The 24,465-nt window shown below is 42.9% G+C and overlaps 1 protein-coding gene across 3 annotated transcripts in view; it reads left to right on the top strand.

The window, feature by feature from the left end:
• The first annotated feature begins 16,913 nt into the window (after positions 1 to 16,913).
• Positions 16,914 to 24,465, top strand: part of LOC106482667 (phosphatidylinositol-binding clathrin assembly protein-like) — a 33,499-nt gene continuing 25,947 nt past the window's right edge. For 2 of the 3 annotated variants that reach the window (XM_067304291.1, XM_067304292.1), the window contains exon 1: positions 16,915 to 17,095. In XM_067304291.1, coding sequence (XP_067160392.1) covers positions 16,966 to 17,095 — 130 coding nt within the window. In that variant the 5' untranslated portion in view covers positions 16,915 to 16,965. Of the gene's footprint in view, positions 17,096 to 24,465 lie in introns of all 3 variants that reach the window. The other variant, XM_067304290.1, reaches the window with a different exon arrangement.

A 24,465-nucleotide genomic window follows, 5' to 3' on the forward strand; every position in this document is an offset into this window, starting at 1 on the left:
ACACATGTATATAGGAGCGTGCTGGGTGTCAGTAGCACTGCAGCTAGAATTTAAACAAAAGGAAAGAAATCTGGCAGGGGCTTGGCCATCTGCCCCCGGGGAGCCGGGTACTGGGCCCTGCTGTAACGCGGCAGAGATCACAGAACAGCCCGACCTCTCATTTACTGTCCTGTGTTGTTTTACTTTGGTATTTGGTTTTCCTTTAACCTCTGATTATGGCATATCCTCACGTTTGCACAGTCCTGACTTGCCCCCTGTCCTGACAGCGCAGGGGATCTGGGTGCTTAGGAGAGCGCTGGCAAATCCATGCCGGCGTGAGCACCTGAGAAGTCCCTGCTCCGCCCGGGGGCTCCCCGGAGCGGTATAATGCTTAATGTGACTTGCAGGTATTTTCTTTGCATGCTGTTGTTGCAGTTCAGTTTGCTTTTTCGTTCAAAAATATTATTCAGTTCTTTGTCCGCAAGCTCAGCACCTTTGGTTATGCCGTTAGCTGGAGGTGTTGTTGTTGCTACTGTTGCTGGGGGCTTTTCTGGTTTGTTTTTTGTTTTCTTTTTTGCTTCCTTCCCCATACGAGCAGAGCGCGCCATGGGGAAGGCCTACTCTGCGTTTTTTCCCACAAGAGAAAACATGCAGATCCCTAATAGAAACGCGGCGGCCCTGCAGGCCACCCCGCGAAGCCCACCGCTCCGCAAAACGCTCCTGCTCCCTCTGTGAAGGCAAGGCGGCTTTGTAAAATTAAAATTAGATAAAGTTAGGTAAAATTTGTAAAAATTAAGCTAGGACCAAGGAAAAGGCAGAAGATCAAAGGAAGGCAGCGCTGGTGGGTGTCTGCCAGCACTAGAGGGGAGGCCGGAAGGCAAACACGGCTTTCGGCTGCGGGATCAAAGTTCGGGGCGAGCTTTCAGAGCGACCTTTCGTACAGCCCCGCGGACGGCTGCCCCGCACAGAGACACCGGGTTGAGCAATATGGGGATTCATTCGCAAGTTCACAGGGGGCTTGGTGACTCTTTGGCCCCTCAGTTTCGTATTAGCACCGGGTCTGCGTGACGCAGCCCCGCGCCAGGCTCCTCTCGACCGTGGAGCCGGGCACGGGCACCTGCCGGCTCCTTCAGGTTATAGAGTACTTGTTTAAAAACACGGGCCAGTCCCCAGGGGCCGAACCTGCAAGTGAAGCTTCCCAAAAGGGTAACGGCTTCCCAGCAGAAAATGCATTTAGCTTTGGTGCCTGCCTTGCTCGCAAAGACAAGACCTTTAGCAGGGTGGAGGGCAAGTTGTTTATAGCTCAAAAATAAGAGATGCCGCTTCTGAAGCTCTTCTAAAAATAAAAAATGGAAGATTCATCGTTTCTTTGGTCTGACTTCCTCTGCAGTTAGTCAGAAATCTCCCGGAAAAGCTGCCGAAGGAAATCCTTCCCGTCCCGCGTGGTCAGCACGAGGCGGGTGAGCCGCAGATGGGCGGCGCGGGAGGCGCCCGGCAGTGAGAGAAGGGGCGATGCGGCAGGCGCAGCCGGCAAACAGCGAACCGGGGCAGGACATGTGGAGTAAGAGTGACAGGGGAACAAAATAAGGAGGGATTGCCACAGGCAGAGCTCCTCCAGAATCTGATCGTTACACAGAATGAAAATCTGGAATAACTGTAGTGATCTCAGTAAGTTTTTTCCAGGTTTATATATACCACAAAAGCACCTTGTATGATCCATTCGCCTCTTGGATTTTACTTTTCTCTAAACAGTTCTGATCATCTCAAATGGCATTTAATGCTCATTTAATAACCTTATTTATACTGCAGACTTGCCCTGTGGCCCTTCTAGCTGGTGATCGCACTGTTACTCCCTGCAGAGCTTCCAGCTGGGCTGGCTTGAAAAGCAGATGCAAGTTTGCTGTCTCCAGCCTCCCTGCATCAGGTTGGGGGAAAGGGAAAATTTCCTGTTACTTTATCAGGTATCGTAGCCTATACACTTGTGTTCAAAAAAGGGAGAAATCTCGGTGAAAGTGCTGCTCTTTCCCTCAGTAGTGTAATACTAAGCCGTCTAACTAGCTCTTGCTGCTTCTGTTGACCGCAGTTGTTCATATAAAAAGGCAGGGAGGAGGCAGAGCTGCTGGTCTGCACTGGGAGAAGGTGAGAAAAGAGAGATGTGCACTGGTTAGAGCAAAGAGGAGAACAGCTGGATCCAGATGGTTTCATTCCCATAGATGAGACACTCTGCATAGAAATGGTGTCTAGGAAAACTAGATTAATAACTCTGAAATTCATTTTATAGGCTAGTACAAAGTCTAGATCTGTTCTCATGATTTTTCTAGAAAAATATTATTTTATTCACAAAAGTGTATTTTTATTGCATTATTCTACAGCAGTGGCCAAAGCACGTCAGATGATAAGTAAGACAGCAAAGTTCATTAGCTTTTTGCATCAGCCTTAGGCTCTCCGGCTTGTGCTGCTCTGGACAAGGGATACACCGTATTTCAGGGTCACCTTCAGGGCCTCGGTAGCAGCCAAGACAGCAGGTCCCAGCCCACATCTGCAGTCCCCCAAACCGCTACAATACAAACAAGGAAAATGATCTTTACAGGCAGCGTCCCAGGCCTGGAAATGCCATATCTTAGTAGTCTACAAGCAGGAGCAGGAGCGGTTCATAGTCGGTGCGTCCTTACTGCTGTTATTTTTCATGCTGTGACTTTGCTCGCACCTCCCAGGGCACCAGCGGGTTCGCGGTGCTCGGCGGCGTGTGGGAGTTACGCGAGGCGCTTGTGCTCTTTAGCAGATGGCAAGTTCCCACTTTAGCTGGAATTCCTGTGCGAGCTCCTTTTGCTGCCTGAACCCGAGGGGAGACTGTCTCTAGCTGCTTGCATCTCCTCCCTCCAGCAGCACCCAGCTTAGGGGAACGCAACCTCCACCACCCAAAATTATTTTGGCCCAGAAACTTAAAAAGTGTGTTAATACCCAGCTGTCTTTCCAAAGGTTTAGAGCTGGTGCTTAGCTCTGTTCAGCTCCTGTGTGGCCTCACAGCTGTCAACGCAGAGAAAACAGGAAGGGGGAAAAAAAGGAAACTCTTTCTAATAAAAGAATGTGCTCAATGTTAGCAAATTGCCTACCAAAAAGTGCAATGGAGATCTTCTGGTGTCATGAGATCCCCCTTGTGCCATGCTTATTAAAAAAAAAAAAGAAAAAACTCAGGAAATATCACAAAATAAAAGCAATGGGGGGAGCTAATGCCAAGATCAGTCATGCCCCTACTTCACAGGTGATCTGCAAACGCATGCCTCAGGGTTTGTCAAGGCAAAGAAGAGGAACCACAGCAGTTGCCTCCTTACTAACCTTCCATTGCTACTTGTGAAACTTTTCTGGAGGAACTGGTAGATTTTTAGCTGTCATTTGGCGTCATTTTCATGGAACTCTCCAAAGAGATTGTTACAACTCATTGATAAAGAAATACATGCTATTTTTTTAAAAAAGTAAACAACATGCTTTTGCTACAGATAATATTTTGTCAAGGGATGATACTAAAAGTTGATAAAATTCAACAGTATTCCTCTTTCTTTTTTCCCCTGTTTTCTCAAGTGTCAAAGGCAGAGGGAAGTGTAACCAGCAGTAGATCTTAAAGGCTAGATCAAAATGCAGGAGGGAAATACAGGACTTAAGCCCTCACATAAAAGTGATTAATCTGGGTTTCTTTTTTTGCAAAAAAAAAGAAAAGAAAAAAAAAAAGGTCAGCTCATCAGTAATGAAGTCAGACCAAGTGCTGTTCTGGCTGATGCTAAATGGACCCAGGAAGTTGCTGCCCCCAGTTGCCCACTCTTAACCCATTGCAACAACCTCTCCTGCATAGCTACGCCCCGAGCCGATCCCAGTAGAACGATCTAGTCCAACTCTTGGATTTACTAAAATAATCCAGAATTTTTGTTGTGTGTTATTTTTCTTTACCACCTGGTTAGACGCGTAGGAGAGCAGTCAACAAGTGGCTGAGGGTGGCCAGTAAGAGCAGGCCTGCTGCCAATCTCCATCGCCCACTTGCTTATTTTTCACTTAACCAACCTGGAAAACATTCCCATCCCTGAAGGGCTGCCCATGAAATAGTATGCCCTGAAAAAAAAACATTTTATATATAACCAGAGTTCCTATTTCAGCATCAGCTTTGCTGCCCAATGCCTGTTCCCGCTGTGTCTGAGGCAGTGTACACTATCAAAAATTGGGAAGCTGTGCACGTACCAGCACTTCTGCATGTTGACAGAATAAACAAGCTAGAAACAGGAAGAGAAAATGATTGTTTTCCCTGTCAGCTCTTCCAGCGCGGTGCTGACTTGCAGCAATACTAGGGGAGAAGTTGAGATGTGGACGCCATCGGTGATCCCATCTGGCTCCGATGGCAACGCTGCCAAAACCCAAAGTGGGGGGGTGTCTTCTGTTACAGCATCCTATGGGAGGAACAACAAATAGCTCTCTATTTCAGTATTATTTATTTTATTGCTACTAGAAATGTACTTTCCGGTGCTCTCAAAATCTTGCTTGTGATCCCCAAATGTTTGGGTTTAATGCTCCTTTAAAGCAAAGCTCAGCGTACAACCTCCTGCCTCCTGCTGTGCGAGTGCCGTCCTGCTGAAACCCCGGCGCCGCAGGTGGGAGCTCCCCTGCTCCCTGCCTGCCTTTCACAGACACCCGCGTTACCGCTTTAGCTGTTTCTTTGACAGGCTAATGTGCATTTTGGTTACAGAAATAGGTAGCTGGGCCACCTATGGTGATTTTGTTCTTGGTCAGTAGGTGTTAGTGATGGACTTCAGCCATATATGCTTAGATGCTGCCTATGGGATTAATTCCTGTAGCAATTGTTGGCTCTGGCTTGGCAGCAGTGGGTACCAAAATCCTCGTTTTTTGCCACTGGCTGTTGCGCTGGGATAGGAGCTGCGATGCAGCCCCAGGCGCTGTTCAGAATGAGCAATTAAAGTGCTGCAATTTGAACACAGACACATTGAGCAAGAGGCCACTGCGCGCGTTTGAAGAGCTGCAAACAGGTTGGCCTTGGTGTAACCTCCTCACTTACAACGGGCCCCCGCGCCCAAGGAGATAACATGGTGAGCGGTATCTCGCTGTGCCCAGGCACCGTGCAGCGGGCGCAGGGTGCTCCCCATCGGCTCCTCCTTGGGGAGCCTTTTTCTGTCTGATCTATGCAACGTTAACGTGCCAACACCCAGAGGCTTTCAGATGGACGGGCTGTGACCCATGTCACTGCGACCCACCACACGCCACCAGTTTCTGAGCCTGTTGGTCGCCCTCATTTTGCTGACTGAGCTATATTCTCCATAAATAAGCTTTTATATGTTATTCATTTTTCCAGCCTACCCTTCTTCCTCTTCTTCTGGAGCTGTGGAGGTCCAGGAGCATCCCGGCACAAGGGCTCCCGGGAACATGACCAGTTTCAGATGCAAGAGGTTTCTTAGTCCCTATTCTTGCTATTCTTGCCACTTTTCCATTCTACCTTCTAAAACAGGCAGATAAATTTATATACTAATGCAGTTGTCTTCACCCTGTGGTGCATGGAGTCTTTGGACTATCTAAGCAAAGAAAGCACTCCTTGCTGGTGGCACAGGATAAGAGTATATCCCCTTCCTCCTGCTCCATATGGCTCAGGGGACCTCTTGGTCCCGTTGTATCCATCTCCTGGCCTGGTTTCCACCCCGTCTCTCTATACAGGGCACCTAAACCGTGCTTGGGCACGAACATCTGCAAAGGAGGAGCCCATCTCTGCCCAGCCCAGGAAAGCATCAGCTCTGCTTGGTCTCCCCGAGTGCCTCACCCTGAAAGATTGCAACCCGCTTCTGTGTGACGAGTGTGGAGCAGGAACTTAATTCATCAATAGGCAAGTGTGTGCGTGTTTGCATATTAAAAGCACAGACTTGCCTTTGGTCGGTGAAACTGCTGTCAGAATTTCCAAATTAGGGAAGCATTAGGGACTGTCAGTATTCAGCTTTATTTTTCACTGTTTAATCAAATAAACAGAAGAGGAACTCCTCTACCATGGAAAAACAGGAATTGTTATTGTGGCATGGTGTTTCAGGAGTAAGGATGGTGAGAGGCACAGTACAAGGTGATACTGTTCAATGGGCGCAACCATACAGCTGGAGCAAACGGAAAATGGCTTTCAGCACCCAAAGGTGCTGCACATCTTGCGGGGATCTTTGCTCTAAAAAAGTTTCTGTCTAGTAGAAAAGAAACAGTTAAAGGATGTGATAGAAGAAGATGGTAAGAGGCACTGATACGTAACCTCTTAAAGAACATCTTGCAGAAAAGCAAATGGATCCTCTCTCCCAAGCGCTGGCCCTGAAGCCCTGCCGTTGTTGGCTAATGAAGCTGTTGTTGCTCACTTTGGATTTTCTCCAGCGCAATCAAGCACAGGACCTGGCTTCCTGACTGCAGATCCACCCCGTGCTGTTATCAGCCCAGCCGCTTTACATGCCTGGAGGCACGTATTGCACGCTTGCCAGGGACCTCACTGCTTCTCCGGCGCACAACCCCTTTCGAAATATCCTCCTGGCCTTGCACAGCCGCAGCACGGAGTGCTGGGGGCTTCACGGCACCTTCCTTGTGCCCTTGGTGCTCCTCTGTGCCTGGCTGAGCAGCAACAGCTACAGCAAAGCAGCCTTCCCTTGGGGGTGAAAAGCAGTATTTCTCCTCCGCATCATTTATGAGCCAGTTTTGTTCCTTTCTCATCCCTGGAAAGGGAATAGGGCCTATAAGATCATAGTCTTTATCCACCTCCTCCCCAGTAATTCTTCAACCCCCTGGCCACTTTAAACTGAACGTGATTGAGGAGCAAATGGCTGAAAAAAAAGTAAGTTCTTGCAAATTTTGTGGGAACAGATGATCAAGCTGAGAAGAGAGAGAGATTGCTAATGTCCCTGTCAAGAGAAAGGCAGCAGAACAAATTCAGCTCTGCGAAAGACTATAATGGGAGCCCGGGCCTTGTTAGACACCAGAAAATGCACTCTTTAGTCAAAGTTTCTCTCTCGTGTGGATTCTCTGGTGTTCAATAAAGTGTGAGCTCCCGTGAAGCTCTTCCGGTGGTTAGGACATGCATAACGTGTGGCTTTTCTGATGTTTCATAAGCAACGGAGTTGTGCTGCAACCTAAGGAGAATTCAGCTAAAAATCCCATAAATCACAAGACATAAACACATAGAAAGTTATTTATGACTTTATTTATTAGTTCTGTTGTTCATGGAGCTGCTTGCTAGCTCCAGAATTTTCCAAAAAGATGGATGAAAGGAACAGAGGGAATTGCTGACTGTGGAAAGCTGGTGAACCAGCTGCCCACCAGCCTCGAGGTCCACGGAAACCTCGAGGGGAGATGGCAGAAACCCCGCGGCTGCCCAGGGAGAGGCCAGTCCTTTGGGTTAACTGCATGTTGTATAAAAATGTCTCCTGGGCCATTTTGTAGCTGCTGTGTTTCAGTGGCGTTGACTCAGTTCTTGCTGTATCAGCAATGCCAGGCAATTACATTAAGAATTTGCATTTTAAACACTCTTAGCTCTTTGCCAAGCAGACATTCATCATTTACGTCTACTTTTTTTCTTCCTTTTTGGTTCAACTTTTCAAAGGTTGGTAAGCACCTAGCAAAGCAGCGAGATGCCTCGAGGGTGTTTCAGAAGTGCCTTAGCTCATTCTTCTATGTCTTTTTTTGAAAGTCTAGATAAAAGATATGTGCTGGTTTGCCCTTATCTCCTAGTGAAACACTCAAGGAATTTTATATGTTTTCAGATGAAAGATTTTCATTTATGGACTTATGCAGCTTTGTCCTTATTAATTTTTGTTCCGCTAAATGTCTCAAAATTCTAGAAGTTTTTTTGTTTCTGTCAGGTTTTTTGGTACACAAATAAGGCCGACAAGACCGCAATTTCCAGGACTATTTTAAGCTGATTTTAATACAAGATTATTTTTTATTAGCAGTTTTATATGAATGTTTGCAAAAGCTACCCTGTTTTTTCCTTCCTCTGTTGTCATGGTGGCAGCTCCCACAATCCAATCAGTGCCCAAACATTAAACTCATCTCCCGTAAAGCAGGTATGCTGTTCTTCCTCGGGAGGTAAGAAAACATTTCAGATCCTCTTTGACCCACTGCAACGACATCATTTGTATAATTGCATTAGTCTGATGATTTTAGCTTTCTTGTTTCTCCAAGGTTAGTAAGCCTGTAGTTAAAACAAGCAGTGTTAGAGCATCAGAATGGCTGTCCTGGTCCTCACCAAGGTTCCTCCAAGCTTCGACTTTTACCTCTGGTTATGCTGGCAGTGACTCTCAGCATCAAAACTGCTCACATGCGCACACAGACACACAGACAGACACAGTTCTAGCAAATAACCAAGGCTCATTCCAGGAGAGTCCCAAAGCCAAAAGAGAGCTGTGGACCCCCTACCATTAAACCAAGACGAATCTTCAAGCCTAAATTTAGGAACCTGAATCTGCACGAGATTCCTCAGTCCGCTGCCTGCTTTTCAGAACTAAATTCATAAGGTAACAGACCAAACTGGACCAGGTTAAAATAATTCTGCTACACTGTTTACACTATGTTGTAGTATTTATTTTATTTTATCTTTTGAAAGACATTGAATTTTAAAGGCAAGGAGATAAGTCAAAGCAAGGTGACTTTCAGGAATCTTTGTTAAATGCTCAGCAACAAAAATCAGAACAGTTTCTTGACCAAATAGAAACTCTCTTAAAATAAGGCACTTCAGAAATAATACAGAAATCTTCTCCAATATGTCCTTATCAGCAGTAACACACCTTCAGGGAATAAGATTAATCTAACGGAAGGCACTACTAGATACTTGCTCAAAGCTGATGGTGCAGGGGCAGGCTGGCTTTCCGCCTACCAACACTTATGCAACTGTGGCATAACTCTAGATTTTTTTTGTTGCCTTTCCTTTCATTCTTTCTTTTCCTCTTTCTTTTGTCCCTTCTCTATATGGAGTCAGCAATTTAAAAGTTCAAACTTCAACAGTGATTTCAAAGGCAGAAGTTGGAGCATGCTGTGAGACAGAGCACCTGGCTCTAGGCACAGATGAATGCCGGTTCTCCTTGCTGAGGCCTCTGTTTGTCAACAAGAGCGTTATGGAAGGAGGAAGCAGACGAAGTGTGACTTATCTTCATGTGACAGAAGATGAGAAAATGAATGTGTGGCTTATACTAATCATATGCTGTGGAGCACAGATTCCATGTTTCTGGAGCACTCTGAAAAAGGACTTAAAGGCACCACAGATTGTGTCTGATTTTGTACCCCTGCTTGGTACCAAAACAAACCTGATCACAACCCGGTGCCACTTTGCTGTCCTGGAAAAAAGGGCTTTATCCCAGCTCAATATAGGACCAGTCTGGTAGGGCTGAAGAAGTTTATAGGAACCCCCATCAAACCTCTGGGCAGAGCCGAATTTTCCCTTTGGCCTGCTGGACATTACTGGAGTGCGGAGCAGGCTATGGCAGTGGCATTACCTTTCTGTAAGAGCTCCCAACTCCTCTCAGCAGTGTTTCTTCACCCATGGAGACAGCGCCTTCCGTCATGCTTTTCACTGAAGGCAAGTTTTATCTTTCTGAGTGTTTGTTTGATTTTTGGAAGCAGCTTTCTTTTGGACTTCACAGAAATACGCTTATCTGAGATTTGGAAGCAGCTTTCTCATGGTTTTACAGAAATATACTTCTCTGAGGTTTTTCTCATGCCACTCCCAGCCCCACACCATTTTGGTATTGGGCTGTCAAACATTCTCCTGTCATTCAGCTGGTTAGAATGAACCTGCGAGAATCTCTATTGCCTGCCATTGAGGAGTATGATGTGCCAGTCAAAGCAAGGACAGAATATAGAGGGCCAAAATCCAGCTCTAGCTTCTCCCCTGTCCTTTATTCCAGGAACCACACCACACATTAAGCTACAAGGAGAAAATATAGTAACAAGATGCAGCTAAAGTTCATGAAATATTTTTACTGACAACTTTTTTGTTGCTTACCTGTTCCTTATGATGTTTAATATTAGTTGTTTCAGAGGAAAAAAATGGTCCATTTTTTAAGCATCATAAGCTTTTTAAGTATAACATGCATAGAGAGCTGTAGATATAATTTTTTCAAAGAGTAAATTTCCTCCGACCAATTTCTCTCTTGCTGTTTTCAGGCCAGATTTGTTTGCAGATCGGTATGTGTCAAGTAACTTTACTGATGTCAATGAAATATAGAGGTAAGTGGATTTATTCCAGATTTACACAAATGTAAGCAGTCTCCATTAAAAAGGATCTTTTATGATTTACTCCTCCAGCAAACTTTTCCATTCTCCTTCACCCATCTCTTTTATGATTCTTCTTTGTATGTCACCTCTTCCACAGAGAAAATAAGCTGTGAATTCCAGTCCTCAGCACTGATCTTCCTTTGAATCTTCACTTTTTCCTTGTTCCATTATTTTCATATTACATTTTTCTATTAAATTATACTTTTAAGGAATTGCTTAATCAGGCCTGTCTCTCCCTGCAATTCTCTCTGATCCTTCAGTAAAAAAAAGACAAACATAAAAATGAGTCTGAGTTTTCAGCCACACAGTTTCCACTGACAGACTCGTGATCTCATCTTTTAGCATTTTGCAATTATGCAAGATTTGGATGAATTTAGTCATACAGAGTCCCAGTTATGTAGCTAAAATTCCTATCCACATTTTACAATTCAGTCTTCAGAGGAAAATGAAGATTCATGTTCTCTAGCCTGTGAACAGCCCTCTAGGACCGTTCTGAGGTCTGGGGCAGAACGAAGGGGTGCTGTGCTCTTTGCATTTCTTGAACCTGAAGTGACTTTTCATGGTTTCACACACAGCAAGCTGACAATTAGCTTTTGCATCATCAATCCTCCTTCCTTCACAGCTGGTGGAATCAAGGGAAGACCTTTAAAACAGATTGCCTGATTATCGTAGCCATAAATCCAAGCTGGACAACAGCATGATTTTTTTTTCTTTCATGTCTCTGAACAGATAAAAATTGGTCAACTAGAAGGCTAAGGTTCTTAAAATTCATTTATACAATTTTTTTTAGACTTTTTAGAACATAATCATATCTCTATTTTCTGTCTGCCTGTTTCTCTCCTAGAAACCTAAGAGTCCATTAGCCAATTTCAGCAAAATCTAACAGTAGTAAAGATCACAAAGATATTCTGGTTTTGCAAATTTAATGGAATATAGGGAGCCAGAGGAAATGACTATTAGTGTCTTTACAGAAAGAAAGGTTGCGGCAGGAACTCACCTCTTATCAGGTATCAGTGTGTTCAGAGAGGAAATCAACCTCAAAACACCAGTCGTAGTAACTAGGAAACCAGGCTTCACTACTGCTGCTGCTCACAGGATTACATGTTTCCTTCCCTTGAGGGGAGGAGTGGTAGCAAGAAGTTTTTCAGATATTTAACTGTCCCAGCTACAGAAGCTACTGTGTGAGAAGCAGCTTCTGCAGCCTTATAGTTGCACTTCAGTGGACATGCCTTACGTCCGTCAGCAAAAACCTAACTGCATCAATTTAATTCTCTCAGACTTAAATTTGGAATAAACAAGTTTGATTCTAGGCAAGTTTTATACTTTGGAGATCAGAATCACACTATTTACAAAGAGTATTTAGTAGTGATTTTTATCTCACCTATGTCTACCAAAACAGCAGTTACCGTTAAGGCAGGTTCTGCAATACTTTGGATTCAATGCTGTTGAACAGATGGTATTTATTGACAAACCTACTTCTAAATTGTTTGCATTCTTGGGGCTGTAGGTGCTGCCAGACTGAAGCACATTCACTACTCATTACCAAAATATTCATTTTACTGGAAAACCATCTGTGTCATTCAGTTATGGCAAAATCCCAGAAAAGTCCCATTCTCTGCCACTACCACCTCCCCAACGCTATTTATATGCTAACAATGTCTGGCGTCTGTTTCCTGTCTCCTTTCTCCAAAAGCCCTAATCACTTGCCCTATAATAAACACTAGGCAGCATAATGAATGACCCAAGAAGTAAACTGAACATATCATTTCCAGTTTTTCATCCATAAAAATATGAACATAAGTCCATAGGTGCAGGAAGAATGGATAAGAAAAAAGATTTGCTAAAGAGCAAGCTAAACTGAATTGTAAAAGATGTGCTGTTTCCACATGAGAGGGGTAAAGAGAGAGAGAGAGGCAAGGAACACTATGAAAAAGTACCTCTTTGGTGTAAATGCAACAACTGCCAGCTACTTCACGTAAGATCTGCTGTCATTCTCCTGGCAGAACCACAGAAGCAAAAAAATGGGAGAGCAACAAGCTGGATTTTAGTCTGTATGCGCTCAAGTGACTGCTGGAGAAACACACAAAACCTCCGCCCACCTTGTGGCACTGCGGGAGTGAGGTGAGAGAGAAATGTCAGCCCTAACAAACATTGACCCTTCCTTATCTCCTTGAGACTAATCACGCATGTCACGTTAGGGAGCTGACAGAGAGGTGGGCAAGGTTTCATTCCAGCCCTCCTTTTAGTCGATGTACATACCTCCCAATTCAATTTCTATGCAACAATTTGTGTAGCTAATTGTGCATCTTTCATGGTGTCACAGCACAACCCTCTATAAATGCGTCTCTATTTAGGATGATGAATGCACCTTGTCACTCCACCCTAGTGCGTGGGAGCTTATAATTCCTTGCCCTTATCTGATTCTAAGGGTGTAGTGTTTCACTCAAACACTCTTACTAATGGGATAAAGTTTTGCATTATAGCAAAAATGTAGACTAGTACCTTAAGGTGAATAGATGATGGACCAGACTGGCTTGATTTCTTCCTCTTTTTATACCCTGTGCACCGACAAGAATTCCTTTTTTGCCCACAGGTCCTGGGAACTGTAGCATGAAAGAGGTGTTTAGTGGCAGAGTGGAACATCCCAAAGAAGTGCAGGGCTAAACTGACACCAGTTCCCTTCAAATTATTTTTAGTTACTTTTTCTTTATGAAGCACTTCCGTGTTACAGTAAGAATTTTTCTCACATAACTAAAAACCAATGCACTTGGAAGATAAGGTGTTCTGTAAGTAGCTGGTGTACTGTATATATATTGTGTTGCATAGCAGAATAACTTCAATGTCTAAAAGGCAGCAGTTTCTGACAGATGTTTCTTCTCATATGGGGGTATTTATAGAGATTCTTTCACAAGTGGTACTCTGATGTATATGCACTTTGAGCTAGTATCTCTGGTTTTCCTTCTGTCAGGACAGCAAGGACTTCTTGACCACACTATTTTCATAAAACTTGCAGGAAGTTTTCAGGATACTTTTCAGTATCCCAGCATAATTTGTTGGTTGGAGTAAGAATTACACAAGTACTCAATAAGCAATCATTAAAGAAGAGCTATTATGTAGCACTTCATGTGCATCTCTGCTCCACAAAAGCAGTGCTTTGGAAGCTGACTCTGTTAACCTGAAACAAGGTGCTTCTATAAAGCATTACATTCAGATGACCTAAATGCCATTAAATATCTGTCTATTTCCTACTGTCTGGCATTTAGATTCTATAGACTACATCCATTTTGTTATATTAGCCTGAGCATAAGTTCATGCCGAATGGCATGATCTTCAGTCAACCACATTGCGCATAGTATGGCTTGAATTTGGAGCAAGCTGATGGGCTGACTACAGAGAGAAACGTGAACTCATATTTGGGCCTGACCAGCAAATTCAGTAAAGACAGAGGCATTTATAGCCAATGGAAAACACTCAACTCAGGCACTTAAGTGAAATTTAGGCTTTCTGAAATAGAATGAAATAAGAAAGTCCCTGCTGGGGATGGAGAATAGCTGTTGTGCTTCAGCTCATACGCTCACATATTTCGAAAGAGCTTCCCTGTTTAGACAAGCCCTAAGAGATTTAGACATATTTATAATGCTTATTTAATCTTTCCATCTCCTCTTACTGTTTCAATGTCTCCTCAGGCTTTGAAGATTCAAGATTATTTTTTCCAGAAACAATAAGTCTTAAGGCAAAAATAAGGCAGCTAGAAATTGCCTGCTGCCAGCAGAGCTAAAGATGCCGCAACATTTTCTGGTACAGGAAGTGTTCAATATTTTAATAGCAGTGACCATGTTTTAATGTATTTATGCCCTTAGGGTTATAGAAATCCTTCACTCAGAATATTCTCCACCCCAGATCACAGGACTGCTAATATTTCCACTGCACTGTCATGCTTTTCCATAGTATATGTTACTGTATACACATATTCAAGGATAAATTGATACCTGTCTTTAAGATAAAATCAGTTTTGAAGACACTCACTGAGAATGTAACACTTGAGGGAGAGGGAATGTCTATTCCTAAGTTTTCATGCAGGGTCTTGTACAATTGAACTTGTCCTCAGTGGAGCCTCAAGGCTTGACTGAAAAACAATTAATGATTCTTACAGTAACAGTGAAACTTCCTCATTGTCATTCAGGGAATACAGTCTTTGGAAATCATAATCCCAAAAGAATAACAATGTCACAACACCCATTTGGATGGATGCATGGAACAGCAGAGAATATAAGAAACAAACATTTACTTTACAGGATGGGGATGGGTGTCTATTCAGACTGGAATCATAAATTGAAATTATGACAGTTCTTCTGTATGTGCAATTTATAGTAATGCGGTATCATATTATTGATACAATTGGACTCTGTTTGATTGCAAAACCCACCTTTCCTCACTCTGCTAGATGATGAAAAAGGGAAATTTCCCATTTTGGCCTGGAAGCTCAAACTCACTTTCACTGAAGTCAAAGAGTGTATATAGTCACTGGTTGTCAATGTAATAGGCAGAGGAGCAAGTTCTAAGTAAGAAGGTTTCTTCAAAACTGCTTTTTCTGTTTCCTCCTATCCTTGTAAGAGCTGCCATTTGTGTGGATGAGAAGAAGAGAGAGCTTCCTGGAGAATATTTTTAAAATCAAAACCAGCTGACCCCTGTAAGTGAGCCAGATCCCGCAAACTGGACTCCTGAATTTCTGCTCCAGAACAGTTCTGCTAGCAAGAAGTCCCTGCTCATTTCTGTAGTTCTCTTTAAACCCCTGTCATATTTTTAGCCACCTAATGAGCTGGTATGAAAACAGCAAGCCTGGAAGGATCAGGGGAATTGCTAGTGAGTTACAGAGCCTATCATTTCCAAACTTGTTTGTTTAATTCTCCTCACAAGATATCATTAACATATGACTGGTAGTTGTTTGAAACATGTTGTTGGTAACGGTCCAGCTCTAACGGGCAGGTCTCCATATCACAGAAACCACTATCTCACTTGGCAAAAGTTGCAACTGCTTTCTTGTTTGCTCTCAGGAAAATGGCAAATGAGTGAATATATGTGTATAGTAAACTACCATTTCCCCCCCTCCCTTCTTGGGTTAGATCTGTCACCCAACTCCTGTCCTGCCTGGTTCTTTGCTGTAATTTTAAATAAACAAGACCCCTATCCTCAAAGCCAGGTCAATGTGGTTGTGGTTAAACAGGTTTTCAGATTCCCCGATACAATCTGTGCCCCGATAAAGAAGTTTCTTGTGAAGTTTTTCAATAGTCTAATATAGGAGTAGACAAACAACAGAATTACAGGGAGGAACTTAAGAAGAAATTTAATTTCCTCATTTGAACATGCAATGGATTCAACAAGGGAGGTTGCACTTATTCTTTTGATAGATGTTGCTTCTGAAAATAAAACACAAAGTCTGCAAGAGAAAAACAGTTTTCTGAGGCGCTTTTCTTCTTTTTCTGTAACCACCAAGAGACGCAGAAGGAGCCTTCCTACAACATACGGTAGTATCACAAGGTCCTTTTCCAGCTCTGCAATCCCACAGAAGCCAATGTTGCTACACAAGACTAAATAAGACTTGGTGCACAAAAATGAGCAATAAAACATCGCATTAGATCAGCTCTTCCATCACTTTGGCAGTGCATGACAGTGCTTGTACTCCTGGGGTACTTCTCGTACAACAGGAAACATAATGCTAGCAGACAAGCTTTTTTCTTTTTCTTTTAAATCCATCCAGAGAACAAAAAGCTGCTGATGGTGGAAAAGGGGCAAAGGAAGAAGTTAATGTTTTGTTCATGGAGAACAGGTTTGCAGCCCTTCAAAGCCCCCACAGGGGCTTCCTGCAACACTGTGAATAACCACTGCAGCCCTTCACCCTCGTGTGGCCGCGAGCACAACGTGGCTTGTCCACACCAGCCGGCGGCGCAGAGCCAAGACCCAAGGCGTGGCTCATCTCCGCGACCAAACTTTCTAGGTCTTTGGGGACTGCTTCTAATGTGGAGAACATGGAGGAGAGCCTTCAAAACCCAACAGGCTCCACAAAAACGCGTAGTGGACTTACAAAGGCTCGTTGCTGGTTCAGCAGCAGTTCACCGACCGACTATTTAAGGCCAAATAGTGCCTGAGAGCAGTCTTACATCCCAGCGGAGAAGGTGACGGTTAGCCCCAAAACGTGAAGGAGCCAGCGGCCGCCTCGCGCGCCGGGGCGGGGCAGCGCCTGGGGCGGGGCGGGGCGGGGCGGCCGCGCGGTCACCTGACGCCGCCGCCGCGCTGCCGCCATTTTGTCTGGGAGGGGAAATGTGAAAGGAAAAGCCGGAGTGGCGCCCGAGGGACGGAGGCAGAGCGGGGCCGGCCGAGCCACGCCACGCCACGCCGCGTCGGCGGGGCGAGAGCCGGAGCGGGAGCCGCAGCCGCCTCGCTGCCAGGGAGCGGCGCGGAGGGCGCCGGGGACGAGCCCCGCGGCGGGGGGGAGCGGCGCCGGGCTGAGGCGGCGCCCGCCCAGGGCTCCGCTGCCGCCGCCGCCGCTCGGGGGGGCCGGCGGGGCGCTGCGGGCTCCCTCCGCGGCGGGAGGCCGGCGGGGGCTCTGCTGGGCTCGCGGGGCGGTGGCCGCCGCCCCGGCCTTGCCGCGGGGCCGCGGAGCAGGAGCGTGAGGCGGCGGGCGGGCGGGCAGCGCCGCGGGGGCGGAAGATGTCGGGGCAGTCCATCACCGACCGCATCACGGCGGCGCAGCACAGTGTCACCGGCTCGGCCGTCGCCAAGGCCGTCTGCAAGGCCACGACCCACGAGGTGATGGGCCCCAAGAAGAAGCACCTGGACTGTGAGTCGGGGCCGGGGCGGGGGCGGCGAGGGGCGGCCGGCGCGGCGCGGCCCGGGGTGGCCGGAGCCGGCACCGGCTCCCGAGTTTGCCGGGAGCCTCCCGCACGTGGGAGCGGGAGCTGTGTAACGCCCCGTCCAGCCTTGGGTGGGGGGGGGGAGAAGTACAGAAGCATTTTCCAACCTTGTGAACTCCTCTTCCCGATAAGTGTTTCTTAACAGTGCGCTCTAGATATAGTAGCGCTTATTAATCCTGCACCTGGGGCAAAGGTGGATTAAGTGCTGTGGTTTTATTGTTGTGAGCGTGAGGTTTCGTTTTGAGCGCTCCTCTGTCCGTCTGGCGGAGTCCAGCCGTTCGTGCACTTCTGACATTTCCCCAAATATCATGGCTTTCTATCTTACACCTTGGATAAAACGCTGGAGGTGAGGTGAAGGAAGGGGAGAAGCAGATCAACACATCTCTCCAAAATGGGAGTAGGTTGCTGCCAGTGTATTTAAACAGTTAATATGTTAAAACTCTTTTCTGTATGTCAAGGAATATAGATGGCTATCCCCAAATCTACCTAGTGTCAGTACTGTTGCTTTGTTTCAATTTTTAATAACTGGCTAGCAGCTGAAGTTACTGTTGGTATCATTCGACTGCTCAAAAGTGCATTAAATGCTTCAGAACTTGCATGTTGTGTGGTATACCCTGTCACTGTCTATTAAAAGTGAAGATTGTGTGTTTTGGTTAGGGATAGGCAGGAAGTAAAGCATGAAACTGTATGTTGGTTTCTTCAAAGTTGAGGGAGCAGGCTAGTAGCTGCACGGGACTCTTTCAAGTTGGTGGTACTAAGAGGCTGCTGTTTTAATTTCTCAGAACAGGCACACTGTATTAAGTTGTCTGAGGATAGTTTGGTGCTCTGATGCTATGGCACTCATCTCTTAATAGGGACATCTTGTATGAGAGTCTTTGAGATGGATCAAATAGTTAAAAATTAAAAACAAACAAGTATATATTTCATTTGCTATTGATCCAAATGACTGGAAGCCAGCTACAGTGGTAAATACTGTAGCTACTGTATTGATATTAAAAGCCTTAAGATTGGGTAACTTACCCTTGATTGTTCTTTTTCCTTTAAGATGCTTCTTTCATTGCACTGTTAGTTTATTTTGTGTTGTTTTCTGCCTGTGGTAGAACAACTTAATGAGGTAACCCTGAAGTCCAGAAATGGCAACATAACAGGAAGCCAGAATGTGGTGATAGCTTGCTCAATAGCTTAGAAGTTTCTGAAGCTTACAAGAAGTAGTGTACTGTTTGAAAATTACTCTTAAAGTAGTGTCACCTAATATAACCTTACAAAATAAGAAAATGGAAAACTGGAAAAACTCTCAGTGTAATTTGAGAGTAACATAAATGGAGATTGGGTTGTGGCTGTTAAATTCCTTTGGATATCTCTTGATATAAACCTCTGTTTAGAGCTGTCAGTCTCCTGAAGGACCTCCTGTGCTGAATGAGTTCTGTGTTTTGGTATAATTCACTTTCTCTGACTTGTCCAAGATGAATAAAAAGCATGTTATGTTATTCTAACTGCTTAACTGAAATGGAGCAACATTTTGATGAGGTGGGAGAAAAAGGGGTGTGAAATGTGGTACTACAAATATCTCTGTAAAGGACTTAAAAAAAAAATCCCAATGAACACTAGAAAATGTTCATCAAGCATATTCAGGCATCTTTTCAAACATCTGCTGAAATAGCTAGATTGAAGCCTTTGTGTGGCACTTACTAATTTTTTTACTTGTACACCTACACACAAGACTTGACTGTATTAAATGTAAGCAGGTATGATACTAGTTTAAACACTGTAATCTCTGAAACAATAACACAGTATATTTTCAAAGATACAGTGAAAATGCTTTCTAAATTAAGTAAAATACAAATTAAAATAGCTTGGATCTAATCCTGCAAGTTGCACCTTGGTCCCCACATGTGTGTATCATTAAAAGTGCTGCAGCATCTGGTATTACTTGTGATTTCTGCTCAACAAAAAACTTGACCAAGAACATTTTTTTGAGAGTTGCTACAGTTGCCTCAGGGAACATAGGGGAATTTCAGTCAGTGCACTCAGTTCAGATTAATTTCTAAAATCTCCTCTTTGCCATATTTTCTTAGTTTTAAGGAAAACTTAAAATTACAATATGGGTATTAAGGGGGAAGGCATTACATGTGCACTGTGTGAACTGGTATTCCAGAGTCCAGGAGTTTGTCTGACTACTAACTTCTGGATCATATGGTCACACTTTCTTAAAGAGCAAATAAACCCCACAAAACTTAAGTAATGTGAATAGGAATACTTTTTTTAAGTAGGTCAGTGTCCTAAATAAATCAATGAATCTATTTCTGTAATATTTTGTAATATTCTAGGATAAAATAAAATGTTATACAGTGATGGTTCTTTTTTCCTTAGTGGAGCACCTGAAGTGCTCCTCTTCTCTCACTTCCCTTCTGCCTCCTAATTTTGGGTTGCAGTAGAATGGGGCTAGATGCTTCTTTTGGTGAGAGAGAGATATATATAGAGATATTCATATTCTTGGCTTACTGCTGCAAAGCTATAATAAAAAAAGAACAAATTAAAGCTGTGGCAAAGCTGGTAACTGGCAGCTAGACTTATGTGTAGACCAAAATTTAGCAAATCAAAACTAATTTTATTCTGAACTTCTAAATGAATACAGTAATAAAGAAGAGCAAGCAACTCCTGTTCAATTTGTATACAGTCCAGTTAAAAAGTGAATGGGAGGGAAAGTAGTTAACATTGTTCATTAAAACTTAAAACTACTATGCATATACAGGCTTTGGAAGTCCTGTCAAAAGTGGTAATTAAAGTACTGTAAAGTTGTGTTATGTAACAAAATCAGGATTCATTCTTTGTGTGGGTGAAAGTTCAGTTCTCTGCCAAGTTATTGTGGATTTAAATTTTTGCCAGTAATGTCAAATTGACTGTCACATTTTTGGGACGTTCTTGTATGTCTGCCCATTTGTACTCTTGGCAGCTAGAGCTCATGACTGTCTGGTGCATTCTGATGCAGTGTGGTTTTTAGAGATAGGCAAGTTGGGAAACAGCACGAACAAATGCTCTTAGACTCATCCAGGGGCAGTAAGGCAGTTCTCCTTAATTTGAAGCTCTTTATTAAACCGTGAAGCTTTTCAGTACAGTAATTGAGAAGATTTGGCTCAAACCAAGAAAAAGATTAGAATTAATGTTGTTGGAATCTGTAAGTGTTCTTTTATTTAGCAATTACTTAAAGCTTTTAAAAAAGCTTTATGGGCCGTCTTGTATCCTTGTTTAGTAGGGAGAGAGTAGAATAGGATAGCTGAATTATCTCACTTCTAGTAAATATAACTCTAAGACGGTACAGATTTAGCTCTTATATAAATTAAAAGATTGCTGTCAGATCTGCAGTATAAGAGCATATGGACATAATATTTTTATCAGTCAGGTACTATCTCTTAATTAAGCTTCCAGCAAGAATTGCTATGTTCCTTACGCTGCATTCAGAAAATTTGTGTATATGGTTCTTCTTTTACTTGAGTTTGCAGTACAACTTCCAAGTAAGAAAATGTCATTTTCTGTAGACTGCTAACCACTCTTAGAATTCTTTCATCTACCTGTCTTATAGCAGTTTGTTCTGTGACAAAATGGAAGAAATACAGAAATACTAAACAATTATGGTTGTCTTAACTGATATATTTGCAGTTCTCTTAAAAGATGTATTCATGAACCAAGAAAGCGGTAACTCCTGATATTTAAAAGTTGAAAAGTGTGTCAGTTTTGTTAGTGATTGGCTGAGAAATTCCCCCAAAACTGATTTTATTTATTTATTTTAATATCTGGATTTATGCATGCTCTTCTCTGGAGAGCTGTCTGGCTTCATAGCTGATATGCCAGTGCTTCAGAGGAGCTGTGGAAGAGAAGTTCTGAGTACTCTTCTAGGCAGCGAGATTTCCACAGCTCTGCCAGGCTGCTTGAATTCCTCTGCAGTACTCCTCTGACTTAAAGCTGTTTGATTTTGCTGCGTAGTGTTAACAAGTTTCCGAATTCCATTCTAGAAATAGCACAGTTTCACTCGCAGTTGAAATGATTCTTCTAGGTAGTTGGCAAAGTGCTTTGAGTTCTGAAGTGTTTACAGAAGTACTGTGATAAGAAAATAAGCATCACTTGCCCTATGCATTTCATTCCATTCTTTGCTGTCAATATCTTTTTCAAGCTAATCCATACTATAGCTGCTGAGCTGTCAGTCTCTTGGTGCGTATGTGTTCAGTTATACTTCCAGATACATGGTGGTAATAGTCTTTTCCTCTTCTACTTCCAGCTTTTACAAATCCATGCTGCTGTTTCTATGTAGATATTCCTGTTGTAGATTTAAAAGAATCATACTAGTGAGATGATAGTTGTGGGGTTTTTTGTTACATATCTTGAATACTATAATTCCAATATAATGCTAGCTTTAAATAGCACTATTACTACGACTAAAAATTTTCTTTGAGTAGCCTTATTAAAGAGTCTCTTTAGATTTTTACAATGCACTTTTATGAAAGATAAGTTTTAGCCTATAAAATGCACTGGGATTTTTTTTTTCCTCTAGTGTTTTTTGTTAAATTAGTATTTCAGGGCCATTTTTTTCCCTGAGCAGATGTTCCGTGGTATTGGCTGTGACTTGTGCTTGTGCATTCAGGGAGGGTCTGGAACCACAGACTGCGGTGGTGTTAACTGATAAGCGCCCTCAATACAAGTTGACCTCAGAGGAGCCAGTGTGTGTCTTGATTGTCTAAAGTGTGCGGAACTTGTACCTCACTGAGGTCCTCTAACCTCAAGCAGAGCTTGAACTGGGCTCTGAGCAGCCCTGTGTAAGTGAAATATTACCTTTTTCATACCTGCTAAGATGGCCAGGCTCCAATCTTACACAAGTAGGAAGCTCATCCTGGAAAACCTTGCTAGCAGTGTTACAGAACTGCTGGAACTGCACTCATCAGTTGCACGGAACCACACTTCAGGAATAAGGATAACATATGAATTTCTCAAAGGCACCGGTTCTGTCATCCTCTACTTTGTCATTGTCATGTGGCAGAAGGCATCTTTTAGTCTTGAGTGCCAGAGCAGGGGGCAGTTAGCAGTTTTGAAGACTGACATCTGAATGACTTTTTTGTAGTAATAAACCATTATGAAGGCAGGATGAGCCCAAACTGTGTGTGTGTGTTTTTTTGTTTGGTTTTTAATTGAGGTAGGGCTTAGAGAGGTGATTAGTTACATTTGATATAGTTGCTAACAGTAGGGTTTCTATCACAAATGATCATGGCAGAGCAATGCTGTAAGAACACATTTTATATCAGTGTCAGACATCTCCCAGGTGTTCAGCATCCTTTTAGTGTTGACTGGAATGTCTGCTGGTAGACCTTAGCTGAGGGAGCGTGAGAAGACTGAACTCTTTCCATAAGATGTCCTAGCAAAATATGAGTTTAATTAGTTTGGCTACTGTTTTACTCTTTTAAAGCAGAAGATTGGTTGTTTTTAATCTGAATCTCCCAATTTAATCTGAATCCCTCCCAATTTCATTTATTATTAAAAGCACTCTTAATGTTGAATATCTAGTAAAGATTTGACTTGCTGAGTGGTCATGTGGAGGAAAAGGATATTGAATGTGCAAAAATATTACTTTCAATAGGCTATCTGTGTGGTCTTTGGCCTCAACAGGTCAATGTAATTTCTATAGCAGTAATGTTATAGGTATTGCTCAGTGTAGTGGTTGTGTGACTTTTTTTGGTAAGTTGAGAACTCCTTTATGACTTGTAACCAGCAAAGAAATGTTACAGAATTGTTAGAGCCTTCAGTTATATGGAAAGTACTGAGCTGATTCTATCAGTGATGTCTTTATAATGCTTGCTTATAAACTGATTGGATTCAGGAAAACTTATTTGCCCTAATGTGTGTTGAGAGAATTACTTAGAAATGTCATAACAAAGTTCTCATTCAGTAAATGAGGCTTTTGAATTAAAATTCAAATTTTCTCTGTATATAAATTCCAGAACTGGGACTTGCTTCATTTTATGAAGCAGTAAGTCTTTATGCACTGTTTGGACTTCTGGAAATTTTAGAATACTTTTTTAAAGACTGTAACTTGACACAGCATCTAACAACAGTACAGCTGTGAGTGGTGAGTGACAAATGACTTGTTTCTGAGAATCTTTATTTTTGTACAGTGAAATATTTTAATACAACTTAGCAATAAGTTTTTGTTGTATAGCTTGCTTAAAACTTCTTTTTAGGGCTTGTCACTTTGTACAACATGTTAATCTAGCATTTCTGTGTATTAATAAGGATGAAAGTTTTCATCCCAACTTGCATGTTTTCTACATATTATGAAACCTGTGGCATCAGTGTGAATTAGTAAATTATTAAACTCTATTTAAAGTATCTTCTTGAGGCAGAATATTATCTAAAATTCTTTACTCCATATGAAACCTGTGGCATCAGTGTGAATTAGTAAATTATTAAACTCTATTTAAAGTATCTTCTTGAGGCAGAAGATTATCTAAAATTCTTTACTCTTGAAGCTTTTCCGGTTATTAAATTATTCAAAGTAAACATTAGTGAGCCTTAATCATAGTACTTTTAAATTACGTTCCTATTAAACAGTTATAATTAGGATATATACATAATGTATTCTGTGCACCAGAATAGATATAAATATTAAGTGCAGTATTTCTGTAAGGCATTCTGTCCTGAACTGTCAATACATAATCTCTAAATTTATGTTTAAATTGCTTATGATAATGTGGTCTATCTTCTACTCATGCCTAATGAGGTAAATAGGTAGCTGAGCCAATCATTTCGATGGTGCTGACATCTCAGTATTCAGTTGTTGCTCGGCTTCCGAAGCAGCTACCCTTCTCCGAGTAGTTACACAAAAAAAAACACATAAGCAGTGATGCTGCTCTGCAGTTAACAGGCTGCTCAGAAACTTGGCTTAAATACCAGGCCACAAAGGAAGCTTTTCAAACTAGATGTTTGTTTTAAAAGTCTTGCCCAGTCCCTAAGGTATACTTTGATCACACCTAAGCCAAATTTAGCTCAAAGAGAGAATGTCTAATAGTAGGGCATGTCTTGAGGGGTTTAGAATAGTTCTGGATTTACTTCTTTGCTCTCTTCTCAGCAAGTGCCTTAACTACTGTTCTCAGGCAGGTTTTTTTCCCATGTATCTACTGGAGCCTCTTCTAGGTTTGCGCCAATAAATATGGAATAAGAGACTTCAAGATCTGTCTGTGGCCTCACAAGTTAATATTTTATTATTGAGTTATAATCAGTCTTTGACACAAAGAGTTTTTACACAGAAGCTTGA

This window comes from Apteryx mantelli, chromosome 13 (assembly GCF_036417845.1).
Source record: "Apteryx mantelli isolate bAptMan1 chromosome 13, bAptMan1.hap1, whole genome shotgun sequence".
In the NCBI taxonomy this organism is placed as follows: domain Eukaryota; kingdom Metazoa; phylum Chordata; class Aves; order Apterygiformes; family Apterygidae; genus Apteryx; species Apteryx mantelli.